General features: G+C 38.3%; 1 protein-coding gene across 1 annotated transcript in view; it reads left to right on the top strand.

Moving 5' to 3' along the window:
• Positions 1-6,038: 6,038 nt before the first annotated feature.
• The window catches only part of Uba6 (ubiquitin like modifier activating enzyme 6), a 68,226-nt gene continuing 55,251 nt past the window's right edge, over positions 6,039-19,013 (top strand). The window contains exons 1-5 of the mRNA XM_052198454.1: positions 6,039-6,248; positions 7,998-8,060; positions 14,563-14,657; positions 15,014-15,042; positions 18,538-18,632. Of these exons, the coding sequence (XP_052054414.1) occupies positions 6,178-6,248; positions 7,998-8,060; positions 14,563-14,657; positions 15,014-15,042; positions 18,538-18,632 (353 nt within the window). The 5' untranslated portion in view covers positions 6,039-6,177. The remainder of the gene's footprint in view (positions 6,249-7,997; positions 8,061-14,562; positions 14,658-15,013; positions 15,043-18,537; positions 18,633-19,013) is intronic.

Below are 19,013 nucleotides of genomic sequence, written 5' to 3' on the forward strand. Positions count from 1 at the left end.
CACCTAACACTTAATAGGCTTTGGATTTTACAACAGTTCAGATTTTGGATAATCAGGAAAACTTATGGTAAAACTCTGGGGGAGGAAAAACAGCTCACTTCTGTGTAGTTTACCTCATGGTAATACCAATACTTTCTAATACTAATAGAACATACAAAGCACCTTGTGTATTACACAGAAATAGGAAAGAGGTGTCACTACTCAGACAGGATTTCAGACAGGATCCAGAGAATCAAGCCAAAGATCAGAGCAAGAGTAACAGAAACACGCGCGCACACACACGCACACACACACACATACTCACACACCACACCACACTAGAAACCAAAGACTGTTAAAGATGAGTAAAGACCAGAATTCAGTAAAGAAGTTCCCACTAAGGCACAAGTAGGTCAAGCTATGAAGTAGAAGCAGGTTGGGCAGCACAAAATATGGTCTAACTTTTACTCCCACATATATAACCAGGGGACCCTGTTAGACATGCAGACTCTTAGCCTCACACTTCAGAAGAAATGCTTAGTGGGGTCTAACAAATGTACCTTAACTAGGAGGTAAGAGGCTTGTTAATATTTGATGTCCTCGGAGCTGAAAGAATCTGGATATCAAACCATATAGGAAAGAAGGTAAAGGAAGATGCCCTGCATAGTGCTTCAGTCAAGGAAACAAAGGCATACAATGAGTGAGAGTTGATGAGAACAGGAGTTTGAAACAGGTCAGACAGCTTAGGGACAGAAACCTGAATAATTGTTCTTGGTCAGAAATTGATTCTCTTCTGGCAGAGTCGATTTTTCCTAATTGCATTTCCTACTATCTTTCTTTTCTTTTCCTTTTACACAAATTAAGTGAACCCCACTGCCTGGGAGCTACACATGAGACATGGCCAAGAGGCATGGGACTGACTGGACTGACTGCCCCTCCCTCATCGCCTGCCCCCACCCCCACCCCCAGCTTGTTCCCCTAGACCTGAGAAAGCCTGGAATCTAGCAGCTTGTCAGTGCCCATTGTCTGGGACCCAGTCAGGCTACATAGGACTTCTCCTTGGTTCTTTCTTCTTTCTCTTGAGGTCCCACCTATAAAACCATCTTCCTTTCTAAACTCATTTTCATGCTGTCTGTAAAATTCATTCTAGTTTAAGACAAAGGACCTACATGGCACTGCCTAGGGTAGCTTTGGTGGTCCTTGATTTTATTTTACCAGTACCTTAGCTCTGTGGCCTACAAATACCTGTGGCAAGAAAGCCTCGGATGCTCCAGTGGCTACTGCATTTTCTGTATGAGTTTAAACTGCAGCTGAGTTGATTGGGGATTAGTGACTGTGGCTATAATCTCAGTCTCTCAAATAAGGACTGGGTATTGTTTCACGAGGGTGCTCAATACTCTCCCTTTCCCAGTCAGAAGAGATCCAGATAAAATTACAGCATATTACCTAGGGAAAAAAAAACATGAAAATTTGAAAGTCCATTTAGGGATTTTCAGGGGGTTTTGTCCTTATTAGTCAAAAGTTAAATATGACAGCATGATTGTTACATTTTTCTCTGCTGTCACTGTTGCCTACACAATTAAACAAATAAAATGTCCTGGAGGGGCTGGAAAGTGGCTCAGTGGCCAAGGGCACTTATCCTCGTCCAGGACACCTGGATTTAGTTCCAAGCATCTGCACGCACACAGTGGCTCACAGCCATCTCTAATTCCATTTTCAAGGTATCTGAAACAGCAGGAACACATGTGGTGTACATACATACAGGCAGGCAAAATACACACATAAACTAAAAACCGCAGTTACACCGAACAGGTTACCTGGAAGGGAAGCTGGGGATGTACGGGAAGGCGGCAAAAAAGAGATGGAGATCAAGATAACACCTGCTATTTAAGGTCTCAAAGTTTAATGAAGAACTCCCAATGTATATAGGCAGGGGGAAAGTCTGGAAGCTTCTCAGCAGAATCAGTTCAGTTGCTCCACAGGTGGCGAGTGTTTCTCAGGAGACTGCAGGTCCTTGAAGAACAGTAGACTTCACCTAGGTCTGAGCACTCCACCCTAGGTGGAGGGGATTATGGCTGACACAGGAGTTCCCACTCAAAGGTTGGGAGAGGAACTTCACATTGGTCGATGTCAAGTTCCTGCCAGGTGGCATGGCACCTCAATAAGGTTCTCTGCAAAAAAAAACATTTTTTAGAATGTCCTTGAAACTGATATTGAAATTGCAAGCTTATGATGATGTCTCTTCTTTTAGTCTATATACAATTTTCAAAAATATTCCAAAAATTGTGATCTTCACATTGCTGTGTAGGCTGTTACATAACGCTGCCTTTCTCAAGACTGTAAAGTGCCCACAGATTTTGTATCTATTATAAGGGCTCACTCTGGTTCTGGGAGAACTGGCTCTTTCTATGCCCTTATAGGACTGGAAGGATGACAAGGATCTCCAAGCTTTCATCTCTGAGCAGTGCAATCTTCAGACTCCATCACAGTGGGTATTCAGTTTCAACAGCTGAATCTGGGTGATGTAAACACATGTAGTTTGCAACATGCCTATTCCAAGCCACAGCCCAAATCAGTGAATAACTATTAAGGTTTTAATAAAGACTTTCCCTTTACAAAGGAATTACCTCTTGGTTAAATAGCTAGCTTCCAACCAGTTCAAAGTTTAGAGCACCCTTGGACAAAGATCTTGCTCAAAATTCAGGAAGCTGAAATGTGCTGACTTAACACCAGTAATCAATTTTTAATCATGAAATTGGTGACCTGGTCTCTGAGATGTAGGTATAATAGACCAGAAGAACACCAGTCTAGGAAGAACACTGAATTCTAGCCCTGGTTGTATGAATAAAATGATATGAATGTATTTGAGCCATTTAATCTCTGAGTCTTCTGTAGATCAAAGAAATTATACATTGAGCATCTTCATTGTGCTATTATTTAATACTTCAGAAGTATGAAATAGGAGAAATAAATTTGGATATGTTCTGTCATTTTAAAAACAATATGATTGTTGGTTATATATAATTTACAATGTAAACATTTGGATTTACAGAATTTTCACATGCATGTATGTTTCAGGAAAATACACATCACAGTATTCACCTACAAAATTTACTAAGATCAAGTCATCGTAAATGCATCCTGGTATCCTGGAATGGATTCTGAGAGGATTGGTTAGCAGAAAAACCTGTGTTATCTTAGCAAAATGTATGGTTTTAATAGTATTGCATGAATATCGATTTCTAAGTCATGAAAGATGCACCCAAATAATACAAAATGGGGACATTATTTGAATAATTCAGATAAATTCTCTGTTATCTTTCTATATTTTCTGTAAATCTAAAATTATTCAAAAACAAATGTTTGCAAGTGAAATTATTACACTGCAACATTAGGATGCAGCTGTTCATTCACATGAGCACACATGCACACAGACTCAGCACAGAGGCAGAGAAAAGAAGCAAGAGACAGTTAACACCAGGCTGGAGAACGAGTGAGTGTGGACATGACAAACGTCGAGCCACATTTATTATTATTATTATTATTATTATTATTATTAAATCTTTTTTTACATTCCAGTCATTAACCCCCTCCAGATTTGCCTCTGGCAGTTCCTCATCCCAAGCCCCCTCCCCCACCTTACCCCACCACTCCCTGGCCCTCAAGTCTCTCACTGAGGCCAGACCAGACAATCTTCTGCTATATATGTATCAAGGGCCTCATATCAGCTGGCATATGCTGCCTGGTTGGGAGCCACATTTTTTTTTTAATCAAGCCATACAACAGGGACAGATAGTTTTTAAGTTAGAAAAGTTTCCCTTAAATCCGTGGAAACCAAAGATCTCCTTGGACTAAGGAAATAAAAATCTATTTTCTGTATTGGCATTAACAGATACAGAAAAAGTCAGACAGCTAGTAAAAAAATATAAAAACTTGTTTTGACATATAGCAAAGTCCTCTGCCTTGAGCAGCTACTGAGTTCACTCACAGAAAACCTTTTTGACTAAAATCACAGATTTTCGGGAACTTTACTGTTTGAATTTCCCACATTAAGATGAATCTATCATTTGTTGTTAAAATATCCAAATCGTGTTGTTAAAGAGAAATAGTTTCCATAATCAACAAGTTGTTGAACCATAGCAAAGAAATCTGTGTTTTATAGTTTCCAAGAAGACAATGAAGACTATGTCTTGGGTCCATATCATAGTTTAGACCTAATGCAGGCCTCTTAATTAGAGCAGGATGGGGGGGAGGGGAGCTTGCTTCTTTTCAGCCTATCAATATCCTACCTCATATTAGTGTCTCCTAAGCTTTATTCTTCCCTAATGTCCTACAGCAAATATATCCAAATACTTTGTTTAAAAATGTAATCTATGGTTCTTCTGGGAAGTTTATTCGCTCCTTGAAACAAATCTCTCAGACTCCCTCTTGTAATTCAGGTCTTTCTTCAGATGGATTTGTTCTTACTGAGCTCAAGTCCCTGCAGAGGACTAAAACTTAGCAGAGAAGTGAGCAACAGAGTATCAAGTTCAAAAGAAAAAAAACACTGGAATGAGGAGTTGCCCATCATCATAGACAATAAAAACATTGTTGAAAGACACACTCAGGAACGGCAATATAGAACTTGTGAAAATTAATAAGCAAGAATGAAATAAGATGAAAATAAAAGCTATCAAACAATGAATTATAATTTCTACCCAGATTTTGAGCCTGTTCCCAAAGGGGAACTTTGGATCCCTCTGTTGCTTTGTCTGTCAAAATAGTCTCTAATATTGGTTAGTGAAGGTTTCAGGAAGAAGATAGTTTTAATTGTTGGTACCAATTGTTGATAACATTTTGTATCATTTGGATATGAGTGTTGTTTTCCTGTGTACAAAATAATTGACTTATGCGTTTTTCCTTTAATATTCTAAACATACTATTACACTTTTTATGGCTTAAAACCTCACTGTTAAAATGTCTGGTGATAAAGTAATTTTTCCCAATATATAAATATGGCAAAACATGAAAAACTGTTAAGATCTGAATTACCTTTTTATCATATCATACATTTGAAAGAATGTATATCACATTAAACTAAGTGTTAGATGCCTACCACTGTGGTTTGGATCTTAAATACTGTTCAAAGCCAGTGGATTAAAGGCTCTCACTAAAGCCGGTGGTGGTGTAAGGGAATAGTTGAACGATTCACACAGTAGTCTCAACCTTCATAATGCTGTGACCCTTTTCACAGCTTCTCATGTTGTGGTGACCACCAAACATAAAATCATTTTTGTGATTTCAAGACAATTTGAAGTAAAAATGTTATACTTTACAGAACGTTGTACTATATCTATAGTCAAAGTAAACACCAGTTTTTAATTAATTTATTTATTTTTTATTTTTTTGTTCTTGTGGTTTTTCCAAGACAGGGTTTCTCTGTATAGCCCTGGCTGTCCTGGAACTCACTCTGTAGACCAGGCTAGCCTCAGAACTCAGAAATCTGCCTGCCTCTGCCTCCCAAGTGCTGGGATTAAGGGTGTGTACCACCACTGCCCGGCTGTAAACTCCAATTTTTAAAACTGAATTGGTGTTTCTTCAAACACATCACCAGTTAGAAAGATTCTTAATTGTGTGTACACAATTGTTTTCTTAAAATGGTAAAATAAGAGTGAACGAAAAAAATAATTAGATAAAAAATCGATAATCTGAGAATTGGTAATCTGAGTTATTGGCTGTACGTTTTTGATCCTATCATTAACTGTTAAGTTCCTTTTATTCCCCTTCCTTAAAATGAAAGTAGCAAATTTTACAGCTTTAAAAAGTCACTTGACTACAGAGATCAGGAACCGATGATCAAAACAATTTAAATGGAATCTTTAAGTGGAATCCCAGCCTGGAAATGTCTGGCAACCGCATCGGGCAGCTGTCGAGTCCTATGGAGCGGCTCGCTCTCACAGGCGGAAGTGACGCGTTGCGGTTCCGCATTTGCCTGCGGCGCTCAGCCGCCTTCACTTAGCCACTCCCCTCACCTGCAAGGAAGCGGGCCCAGATGCCCCTCCCCAACCGGAAGTCAGGTGTCCCAGGGGCTGACTGGAAACCCTGTCCTGGGCGTACTTCCCCAGCTCCTCCCCAGGTGACGTCGCCGCCCGCCCCTTGACCCTCGCGGCACCGCCCCCTTCCCTGCCTCCCGGACTTGCTGCAGTCTCTCGGAAGGCGATGGAGCGCTCCGAGCCGTTGGCTGTGCTTTCCTGTGAAGAGGCGTCCTGCTCCTCCTGGGGAGCCTGCGGGTGAGCGGCCTGGCCCGGGCAGGCTGGGCGGGAAGAAGCGGAAGAACGCCGACGCGGGCTCCGTTCTTGCGTTCCGGCGGCTCGGAGCGCTCGGAGGCCACGGGGCCGCGCGGAGCCGCGGGGAGCTAGCGGGCGGGCGAGCCGGCTGGCGGTGGGTGTGGCGGCGTGGGCGCTGGCCTCGCAGCTCGCGCTCCGCCGAGGAGACTCGCTCTTGCCGGGTCGCGTTCAGCATCCTTCCCTCAGGTCACCACTTCTGACCGGCCTGTCAGGAGAGGGTTTGGCCCCTGTTGCGTGGCACCCCGGTGCACTGTCCTCCTCCAGCCGCGCTCCGTAGAAAACTGTTCTTGAGAGCGCAAGTCAGGCTGAATCAGTTGCAGTCTGGACACCCCGAGAACCCTCTGTTTACTGCGGGGGTGTTGGAGCGCGGGGCGGAGCCCAAGGTCCCTAGGATTATTTCCCGCTGGGGATCTTGGAGTTTTTCTTCCCCCGCCTGCAAAATTACGGGGTTAGGGTCCCTAGTATACTCTCACCAGTGTTTGCGTTCGTTCTCTTTCAGTCATCTTACAATTAGGAAAGCCCCACTTGCATCCTGCCCAGTCTATGAATACTACTTAGCAAAATAGAAGTGATGGATTTATTATGTTCATTTAACATTCATTACCTTTACATTGCACATTGAAACAGATGCTTCAAGGACTGGTGGAAATATTGTCTGCCCTGGCCAATGCTGCTAAAATCGACTTAAGAAATACTATGGAATACAAATAACTGCCCCTTAGTTGGTCTCATAGATGAGTTATTATTGTTGTTGTTGTTGTTGTTACTATTATTATTATTATGTCGATTCTGAGGCTGGCTCCAAGTTTGCCAAAGATGGCTTACAACCCCTATCCTTCTCCCTCCTCGTCTGAACTTCTGAGATTACAAGTATGTGCAATCAGGCATGACTGTTTTTGAACATAGTTTTTGAAACAATCAGTGAGACAGCTTTTTGGAAAGTAAGTATGGTCATAGCCAGTAAGTAGCTAAGCATCAGCCCGTTCTCATTTTTAATCAGAATTTTTTTTAAATATCTCTTCTGCTTTCCTGGTATATATTTAATTTATTTTCTTTTTCTTTTTTTAAAAAAGATTTTGTTTCATATATATATATATATACATATATATATATATATATGTATGTATGAATACACTTGTAGCTGTTCTCAGACACACCAGAAGAGGGCATCAGATCCTATTACAGATGATTGTGAGCCACCATGTAGTTGCTGGGAATTGAACTCAGGACCTCAGGAAGAAGAGTCAGTGCTCTTAACTGCTGAGCCGTTTCTCTAGCCCCTTTAATCCAAAATTTAATCCACCCAAATAATTGTGTGTAAAATAGGACAGCAAGTGAAAGTGTAGTAGAAGCAAGACGATAGGAAGCTACAGGTTTATCTATAGTTTTAGTGTATGTTGTATGAGTACCCTGATTTTATTTTATGATGCTGCTTAGAGTGCAGTTAATGTCTGGTTGCTCTAAAATCTCAACAGCAAGCACTGCACATAGCAGCATTTAGTGAAATTAACTTCAACACATTTTAAAACTTTAAGGAAGATGACAACTAAGAAAACATACATTTTTATCTAGAAGAACCTTTAGTAACTTGTGAATCTAGTCTCGTGCACAATTGAATTTCACATTATAGAGTATTAATATTTAAAAGCCATATTTGCTCTTTAATAGTTTGGGTTTATTTTTTTCCCCTAGTGCAAGTAAAAATTCGCCGACGATGACAACAGAATCTTTGGAAATTGATGATGGATTATACAGGTAAGGACCTCAGAGACTGAAACATACCTTTTCTAGTGGTTAGTACAGAATCTCATAGTCTTTTTGATGGCTATACCTGTGCAGAATTTCATATGGATATCCTACAAGTCTTTTTAAATTAATATTGGAATTTTTGTGGGATTTTCTCATGTTATGTATAGTATAAAGGTTTTAATATGTGAATAAACCCCAGTTTCTTGATAGGACTAAGAAGAATTTTACTCTCCAATATGAAAGTAAATGTCAGTCGGGCGGTGGTGGCCCATGCCTGTAATCCCAGGACTCTGGGAGGCAGAGGCAGGCAGATTTCGAGTTCGAGGCCAGCCTGGTCTACAGAGTGAGTTCCAGGACAGCCAAGGCTATACAGAGAAACCATGTCTCGAAAAAACTAAATCCAAAAAAACAAAACAAACAAACAACCCCCCCAAAAGAAAAACAAAAAAGAGAGTAAATGTCTTGAGTTTAGAAAATAGGTTTTACTACTATTCTTGATAGTGTAGGGGTTTCTTCTGTTATGCAGTCAAATTTAGAGGAAGATTATTTTAGTGATTCTCAAGAAAATACAAAATAAATAATGGAGAAATTCATGACAGTTATAATTTGAATTTAATGAGTTTTTTTTAAGTGAGATATGCCTTGAATAGGAAGAGTCTTCTATGCATTATAAAGGTCCCTAATTGGTGATACGTTTGGGAAAATGTAGAAACTTAAGGAGGTGGGGCCTAGAGAGAGGAAGAGGAGATGACCTATGGTGAGCTTCAGAAGGTTATCCTTGGCCAGTAGCTCCTGTGTGTTTCTGCTGCTGGTTATGAGTTACTCTGGTACATTTGCCACCTGTATGAGACCAAGCAGCCATAAATGAACTCTGAAACTGTGATCCAAATAACATCTTTTTTCTTTTAAGCGTTTCTATCCAGTATTTTGTCATAGAAATGAGAAAAATTATTAGTACATCATTTTATACTGAAAATGATCCTAAAGAAACAGAATTTCTTTAGTTGTGGTTATTAATTTGGTTTGTTTTAAAGTTAGTTAAGACTCTTCCTGATAGTATTAAAAATACTAGTAATCTGTGCTATTAACTGTTTAGATTCATTGATACTCCTAACTTAACAAGTTTGAGAGTCTAAGAATTTAGTGACTCTTTGGGACTTCTGGAAGACTAAGAGATATATAATGATGCAGAATTTGCTGCTCCTTGCATCCTAGGACCAAGTAACAAAGAAAAAGGATGAACTCAGAGATTAACTTCTCAGCTTCAGGTATATAGAACCAAATCTCTCCGGATTAGAGGAATGGTTCAGAAGAGAAGGCTCTTGTCACCAAGCCTGACAACCTAAGCTAGTCCCTAAGGCACACATGATGAACGGAAAGCACCGACTCTGTAGACATTGTGTTTGGACTTTTACATACACATACAGCAGTATTCAAACATACATACACTAAAATATTTTTAGTAACAATCTTGGAAATTAATATGCTAGAGTAGACTTTCCATGTAAAAACCTGTATTGGGAAGATCTGCAAGGTTTATCTACCAGTACTTTAAGAAACATGTTTGTAAGGGCAGCATCAGCATCCATGAAGAGCTCTGTCATGTCTCTACATGCCAATAGTACTATGGGAATGCCGTTACTTGACTGGGAACTTAGTTGGACTGAGGCCTTGGGGTGGAAGGGTCAGGATCCTGCACGCAGCTTCTGACAGAGCTATACTCAGCCGTGAGGATGAAGCTTCAGCGCCAGTCAGTTACCTGGGTTGACAGAGAAGCCAGTACATGGAAAAAATGTATGTTCGAGAAGGCTGCAGTCAGTGCTTAGCGCCAAGAGAGAGACCATGTAGTTCCAGCCAGTAAGCCCCCGAGGGCGGGGCTGGGTAAGAGTCATAATACCATGTGCTGCAGATGCTGGACAAAGATCCAGCATTTTAGTGTGGCTTTGATTCTGTCCTTCTCTCTCAAATAGGTGAGAATGCTCTGCTAATTTACCTTAGAAGTATGTAACACTGTTTTTTATTTTGCAGCTCACAGCTAAGAGTTTGCCTTTGATCTCAGAATATGCTGTGGACTTAGAATTTGATACTAGTGTGGTATTGGAGCTGTTAAGACTGGAGGATGAAGCCAGGTGGTGGTGGTGGCGGCGGTGGTGGTGCATGCCTGTAATCCCAGCACTCTGGGAGACAGAGGCAGGCGGATTTCTGAGTTGAGGCCAGCCTGGTCTACAGTGTGAGCTCCAGGACAGCCAGGGCTATACAGAGAAACCCTGTCTCTGAAAAAAAAATCCAAAAAACAAACAAACAAACAGACTGGAGGATGAGGCAGATGCTATAGTTGGGATATGAGCTATCCATACGCACTGAATTAAATGCTAGTGTCCCAGCTGGCAGTGCTGCTTGGGGAGGTTTCTTCCTCCTGCCATAGTCCAGGGGTAAAACTCAAGTTGTCAGGCTTGCCAGAGCACGCTAACTTCTGAACCTCTCACCAGCTCTGCTTTTTAGTTTTTACTTTATTGAGTTTACATCATTAGTTTTATGCTTTTATTTAACTATACAATTATATAACCATTAGCTATATAATGTAATTATCATAATTTTATAAAACTGTATGTTAGTATGCTTATTCTACTGGAAGATTTGTGCTCTTATTGTCTTACATTTAGTCCTTTGCATGCTATAAATTCACACTGTACCGTTACTGTGATTTAAAGTTTTCTTTAAATTTTCCAGTTATTTAAAACAGGAGAGTAAATCTAATTCCTGTTATTTCACATTGGTCCAAAGTAGAGTCTCAGGTAACCAAGGCTGGCCACAATTTATAGCTTAGGATGAAGTTGAATTCTGGAACCTCCCAACCCCTACCTCCTACCCCCTTTTGTGCTGGAATTATGGGCACAAAACACCAGTTATGCAGAGCATAAACTGAGGGCATTGTGTTTGCCAGGCACTCATATTCTACCAACAGAGCCGCCTCCCTGTGTTGTTCCTATTTTGATGACTCCTTGAACTCTTTAGAATTCAGCCTAAATTAACCTCATTTTGAAAGTGTTTGTTCCTAACTAAATACAGATAATCTTCTGCATTACATAGTTTCTGGTGCTTTTGTGTATTACCTTATATAACTGTTTGATTATCTGTCTCATAGTGAGTGGCATGTCATAGGCATTTTGCTGAATATTTTACTTTTTTTTTTTTTTACAATGTGACTGTTTATAGTACCCTTATGACATTCTTCCCATTATTTTCTCTGCATAGTGAGTACATGAAAAAATCTAAAATATTAATTTTTTTAAAAAAGTTAGATATTCAGCCGGTGTGGTGGCACACGCCTGTAATCCCAGCACTTGGGAGGCAGAGGCAGGTGGATTTCTGAGTTCAAGGCCAGCCTGGTCTACAGAGTGAGTTCCAGGACAGCCAGGACTACACAGAGAAACCCTGTCTCGAAAAACCAAAAAAAAAAAAAAAAGTTAGATATTTTCAATTTTTATATATGGAGTGTTTTTATCTGCATGTGTGTGCCTGTGCACCGCATGCATGGCTAAAGCCTGCAGAAGTCAGAAGAAGGCTTAGGTCTTTCTGGATTTGGAGTTACAGATGGAACCAAATCCAGGTTGTCTGTTAGAGTAGCAAATGCTCTTAACCATTTAGGCATTTCTGCAACCTCCTGGAATATTGTTGTTAGTAAATCATATGGACACATAATGAAGATTTTTGACATATATCCAGAAGAAAATGTTTAGACTATTCAGAGGGAATGGAAATGATTTTGTATTAGGAGTTACAGAATTGGATGTGTTAAGAGAGAAGACGCTAATTGTAATACAATCCATAGATTTTCAAAGATATCAGATGAGTTCTGTATGGCTTCAAGAAAGTATAATTAAGACTGCTGTGTTAAAATATGAGAACATAGTGTTCTTTTGGCAAAGGCAGAAAGTTTAGTTGCTAGGACTTTCTCAAAGTAAACAACTTTTCTTTTTACTGGTCCTTTTCACTTCTATATGGCATGCATACTTAGTAGTGTCATTGGTATAATAGGTCAGAAAAAATGAAAACCACTGAGCATTCCTATTAATCCATTTGAGCAAATCTCATAAATGTGGATGAGCAAGATTGCTCAGTGGTTAAGAACATACACTGATCTTGCAGAAAACTGGAGCCCCGTTCCTTCCTAGCACCCTCATCAGGCAGCTCATGAACCTCTTGTAACACCAGTTCTGGGGTGTCTGATGCCTTCGTCTGGCCCTGTGGTCATCCCTACAGACCCCACACATACATATAAATAAATTGTGTTAATATGGAAGAGGGAACTCTCAGGTGGTCCCAACCTTAGACAAAAAATTATAGGCAACTAAGGAATGCTGAGAGTGGAAGAAAATGGTGTAGCCAAGACAGAGTCCTCCAGTTGGCTTTCTGATAGTGAGTGGTCAGTCCTGAATGTGTATACATGAGTGACGTTATACAGGCCAAACAAATGGTGTTATATATTTAAGAATATATATTCATATACATGTATGTATCTGTATGTCTGTGTGTATAACAACAATTAAAAAGATTGTAGAGCCTATGACTTTATGAGAGAACAAAGTTAAGGGAGAGAGGCAGGGAGAAGAGATTAGGAGGAGAAAATGATATTTAAGTAAAGTAAAAACTTTAAAGTGAAAAACCATAATCTCAGAGGAGAATCTCCAATGTAATTTTATTCAAAGAAACAAGACACACATTCAAAATGAGCTAATCTACATAAAGTTGAAAACAGGCCAGACACTCTTAACAGACTTGATGGGAGAAAAATGTATAGATTTTACTTCTTTCTTTCTTTGTTTGTTTCTTTCTTTCCTTTCTTTCCTTTCCTTCCTTCCCTTCCTTCCTTCCTTCCTTCCTTCCTTCCTTCCTTCCTTCCTTCCTTCCTTTCTTTCTTTCTTTCCTTTCTTTCTTTCCTTTCTTTCCTTTCTTTCCTTTCTTTCCTTCCTTCCTTCCTTCCTTCCTTCCTTTCTTTTGTTCTTTCCTTCCTTTCTTTCTTTCCTTTCTTTCCTTCCTTCCTTCTTTCCTTCCTTCCTTCCTTCCTTCCTTCCTTCCTTCCTTCCTTCCTTTCTTTCGTTTTTGGTTTTTTGAGACAGGGTTTCTCTGTATAGCCCTGGCTGTCCTGGAACTCACTCTGTAGACCAGGCTGGCCTTGAACTTAGAAATCCGCCTGCCTCTGTCTCCCAAGTGCTGGGATTACAGGCATGCGCCGCCACCTCCGGCTAGATTTTACTTCTAAAATGAAAGTCTTATGTACTGATTGAAAATAAACTTTTTGGTTTTAGTCTGGGGATACAACCCAGTTGATAGATTGCTCTTCTCTGAGGTCATTCCTTAGCACTCCAAGTAAATAAACTTATCTACTTGCTAAAAGTTCTGGTTTTATTTTTTTTTTTTTAAGAACAAGGAAGGAAATGATAAAGATACAATTTTCATCTAATTAGGCAACACTTCTAGACTTTTAAATACTAAATACGTAAATTATTTTAATATACATTAAATGTGTCAGTGCTTTAATTTAAGAAGTAAATATAACCAAGGTTACTAAAACTATTTCTTGCTTATACCAAACTCTTATTTTTGACTCTCATAAGAATTATTGGAATTGTATTATCTACAAGGACTAGTACATTATTTGTGTCCTGTTAACTCTCTCAGATAAACTCTTGCTACTGACTTGTCATTGAGCAGATATTTTTAATTTCTAATGCATATTTTTTTTCAAGCCTTGACCTGATCATGCTTGTTCTGTAGATGTATAACGTAAAAAGATCCAACTAAGAGTGTGTGCATGTGTGTGTGTGTGTGTGTGTGTGTGTGTGTGTGTGTGTGTGTGTGTGTGTGTGTGTGTGTGTATTGGTTTTTGGAGACAGGATTTCTCTGTCTTGGCTGTCCTGGAACTCACTCTGTAGACCAGACTGTCCTCGAACTCAGAAATCCTTCTGCCTCTGCCTCCCAGGTGGCTGGGATTAACAGCATGTGCCACCGCTGCCCGGCCCAACTAAGTGTACTTTTACTAAGTATGCTTCATTGCAAAATAATACTCAAGAATTGCTTGGCCAATTCTCTTTAAAAAAAAAAAAAAAACAAACTGATTTTTTTCCCCTCCAAAATCCTGTTTGTTATCAGAATTTTAAATCAAAGAAAGCAGAATCCCAGGCCTTTAGTGATCCCTAAAATGACAAAATGAGAGGAACAGGAAGGAATGGAACAATTGGCAGTCTACCTATCAGAATGCCATGCAGAGGACAGCTGCTGCTCAACTCTGCTTTGTTAGAATGTGGATTGTGGTGCCAAACGACATCACATTGGAAATGGGTTAGTCAGTTAGCTAGCAATTCTGTTGGTTAACTTTGAATGCTGTACAACTTATCTAAAACAATTCTAGACAGAATCGAGTGTTGTGACTGTTAGTTTATGAAACTTTAAGGCATATTTTATTTGATGAATTAATTATTTTGTTTTTCTTGTGCTTTATATATAGTCGACAGAGATATGTTCTTGGTGACACGGCAATGCAGAAGATGGCCAAGTCCTGTGTCTTCTTAAGTGGTATGGGTGGTCTTGGAGTGGAAATTGGTAAATAATATTTTTTTTCTATAATTTCTGTGATACTTTTACATAAGATAAAAAACATTACTCTTATTTTCTTTAAAGGAAATTAACTTCCAAATATTGGTCAAATTTTTTAACAAAATATTTTGTAGCAGAGGTATGATCTTCCACCAAAAACAAAGCCAATGCTTCTTATTTAGCGACCTTAATAACTATTAAATAGTCATTCCTTTGTTCTGTGTTTTGTTTTGTTTTGTTTTGTTTAGACAGGAACTTGCCATGCAACCCTGGCTGTCTGGAACTCAATATGTATACCACCCTGGCCTGTTTGGTATGAATTTTACAAAGCTAAGTTACTCTTTTCTCTTTTTCCTTTACAGCCAAGAATCTTGTTCTTGCAGGGATTAAGGTGAGTGTGTACCCTCAGTGGGAACAGTAGTTTACTGTGAGCTATTGGTGATCATGTGCTTTGTCTTATTTTTTATTTTACATAACTGAATCATTAAGCTGTTGTTCTTTTTTTTAGTTTATTGAGAATTTAAACATAAAAAGAGTCACCTAACTTTTCTTATTTCCTATCACACAGCTTAGGTTACTAACTCAGCATGCGTATATGTTTTATATATTCGCTTCTCGGTCCCTACTGGCTGCAACTGCTAAATTCTTTTCATAAAAACTTCAGCTGTTTTATCACTCGTAAATATTTTTAGTATATATCTTTAATATAACCACAATTTAGTACCATTTTAACACCGTAAATGTATTAATTTCTTAATATTGTTGTATTAGTTTTTTTATTACTGTAAAATCATTCCAAAATTTAATAGTATCATTTGTTATGTCTAGTTTGCATAGGCAAAGAGTTTGGTCTGTTCTTTTGTTAAAATCTCTCACAAGACTGTAAACAGTATTTATAGAAGTTTAGTCATTTTGAGTGTAGATTGTCAAATAATTTGTTTGCAAAGCTCACATTTGGCTGCAGCCAACTTTGTTTCTCTGTGGGGCTGCATACCTTAGTTCCTTCCTGGCTGTGGACCAGAGGTTGCTCTCAGTTTCCTGCTGTCTGCCTGTCTCCATAGAGCTGCTGGCAACTGGACAGCTGTCTTCATCAAGCACTAATGAGAGGACACTGGCCCATAATCAGGAGGAGGGTGTTATGCAGAAGCCTAACTATCAAGAAGTCTGGGGTATTGGTGCCGCCCTGGAATTGTGCTAGCATAAATACAAAATGCCCAGTTGAGAGTTCAACTTTGTTTTCTTGAAAAATCTTTTTTAACGTTTATTTTGTTCTAATCAGGAGCGGAGGAGAATCTGTACTGTATTTTTTTCTTTTAATCTGTAGGTTTACCCTCCCTGATAATTTTTACCCTAACAAAATTTATTTATTGAAAAAAGTAATCATTTTGTGACATGTATAATGGCGCATGTCTGATTCCAGCTTTTCAAAGGCAAAACGGAGAAAGACCTAGCCTAGTGTACCTGCTAAGTTCCAGGCCAGTTAGGGCTACATAGCAAGGGCTATCTCTAACAAAATAGAATGGGGAAAAACTGTTGCATATACTTGTGTCTTATATTTTCCTATAAACTGGTAGTCCTATCCAGAGTCAAATTGAGATTTGATTCCTATAGCAAGTCTCTTCACAGGAAGTATACTGTCCTACCATGAGATGATAATATACTATTTTTCTCTTCTTCCTTATTCCTTCCAATTCCTTTGCCATTAACTATCATTACCTTGATTCATTATTTCATTAATTGTAGTTGTTGAGGACATTGTTCATTAATTATAGTAGTATTTTAGGAAGAAAAATTTCTCTTCATTGATTATCTGATTTCACTAAAGTGTGTAGATTGCATGTACAAAGGGCAGGATAAATACTGAATTTTTACCACCCTCCAAAAGTCATCCTGACAATCCCTCAACTGTCAATAATGAACTTTGATTACATATGTACCATCATAAACTTGTGCATTTAAATATACTGTGTTACATTTTTATTCATTGTATATTTTATTTTTAATTATACAAAAATTGGTTCATCTTTCCAGTGGAATATTTAAGTTTCTGAGGTTTTTAGACATAATACCCATAGTCTTTGTCAATTTAAGTCTTGCTGAGGGATAAAGATAAAACATTAGTCATCAGGAATCAATGAGTTGTATTCAGGTTTAATAAGTTTCTAATTCCCTTGAAGGAATGGATTACTTCTTTTACTTTCTACTTTTGTGTAGTTTATGGTAAGATTCATGTGTTTTAATGATAGTCCACTTGTCCGATATTATATTTAACTTATATGACATGGTTTCAGAATACAATTTAAATATTACTAATTGCCTAAAATTATATCTTTTATCCTTTTCTAAAATCCTTTGCTTTTGACTGATAGCTTTTAAAAAAATCACATTCAATAACTCCTTCAGTTAATCATGTCAACTATTCAAAAACAGTTTAGATTATTTCAGGTTGGATTCTAAGTATCATTTAGTGTCACTTTTTAAATTCAATATTACTACTTTTTTGTTTATTGCATTCAAAATTAAGTATAAAATAAAAAATATTTTCAGGTTAGTCTGGTTTCTATACTCTTTTCCCCCTTATATCATTCACTTTTAAATGTAATTTACTCATTTGTATATAAATATAAACAAATATATGCATACATAAATATTCCATTCAACTTTATGTATCTGTCTCTTCCTGTGTTTCTTAAAGTGCCTTGATTTTTATTACTTAACATCTTGTCCCTAAGATTACTGCATAGTAGCCCCATAGGAGGAACAACATGAACTACCCCAGTACCTCAGCTCCCAGGGACTAAACCACCAACCAAAGAGCACACATGGAGGGACCCATGGCTCCAGCTGCATATGCAGCAGAGGATGGCCTTGTTGGACATCAAAGGGAGGAGAGGCCCTTGGTCCTTAGAAGGCTAGATGGCCCAGTATAGGGAAATGCCAGGACAGGGAAGTGGGAGTGGGTGGGTTGGTGAGCAGGGGGATAGGGGGATGGGATAAGGGGTTTTTGGAAGGGAAACCAGGAAAGGGGATAACATTTGAAATGTAAATAAAAAATACCTAATAAAAATTACTGCATAGTGATAAATATTTGTTTTTTTAATAGTTACTTGAAGATACAATTGTGCAGATAAATCACATTAGACAAATTTTCCTATGATAATGCACATTTTGTTTCTAGTGTTTTTAATAGAATTATACTTAATAACCTTGGCTGTAAATGCTTTTGAATCTTTCTAAGAATGTCTTTTGGACAGATTCCTAAAACTAGGATTGTTCTATTCAAGGGGAAATGTATGTCTTATTGCCAGAGGCTATACTAAGTTTCTTTCCATGGAGGCTAAGCCCCTCACAGTACTATCACAATGCAATATGTGGTCAAGTTGTTGGACGTTGCCAGTCTAGTGGATGGGAAGATGTTTCATAGTCAGCATTTCATATTCAAGAGCAATAAAATGCATATATTATTCCAACACATTCCTTGCAAATTAATAGTTTTCTATATGGTATGTGATGTGATTTTCAATTTTTTTCTAGTTTTTCCATTACCTTTATCATCTGGAGTGTGGAATCTTTAAATTCTTTTATATAAGTTTTTCTGAATGTTTGATTTTTCTGTCTGTTGATTTTTATAACATGCTAATGCCATAAATTTAGAGCTTCTCACCATGTAGTTTCTCCCCAAGTTTTTGGAGTTCTTCAGGTGTTTATTATAGTCATGTCTTCCAAATAAAGATGTAATTGTATATCTTTTTCATTTTTATACCACCAAGTTCTCTTTGTTACTCATGTATATATTGTATTTCCAGCACACTGTTCATAGCATTACAGGTGATATGCACTATGACTCCATTCTGGACTTAACAGGTATTTTTCTCATTTTTTGAAGGCACTGACAATTCATGATACAAAAACATGCCAGGCATGGGACCTAGGGACCAATTTCTTCTTGTGTGAAGATGATGTTGTTAATGAGAGAAACAGGTAAAGATATTTTGATACATTGTCATGGGATTTTTTTTTTTAAACTGGTTATGTTTAAAAATGTTTTATGTATAGAGAATACAGCTTAGATGTAGCTGTTTACTTTGTCAAGGTTAATTCATACCGCCTTACATAAATAAGTAGTGGCATTTATCTATCTCCTTTGTCAAGTTTGTGATACATTTATCCTGTTAACCTAGAAATGAATTTAACATTTTTAAAGGAACTTAAAACATTATTTAGCAAAGTAATGGGTTTCATTGTGACATTTTGATACATATATACCATTACAGTTCACTTTTATCCCCCTGCCCCACACACTGACCTTCTTAGCCTCTTCTCTTTCTCTTTCTTCAGTTAGATTGTCCTTCCTCCTGCCTT

This window comes from Apodemus sylvaticus, chromosome 11, assembly GCF_947179515.1.
Source record: "Apodemus sylvaticus chromosome 11, mApoSyl1.1, whole genome shotgun sequence".
In the NCBI taxonomy this organism is placed as follows: Eukaryota; Metazoa; Chordata; class Mammalia; order Rodentia; family Muridae; genus Apodemus; species Apodemus sylvaticus.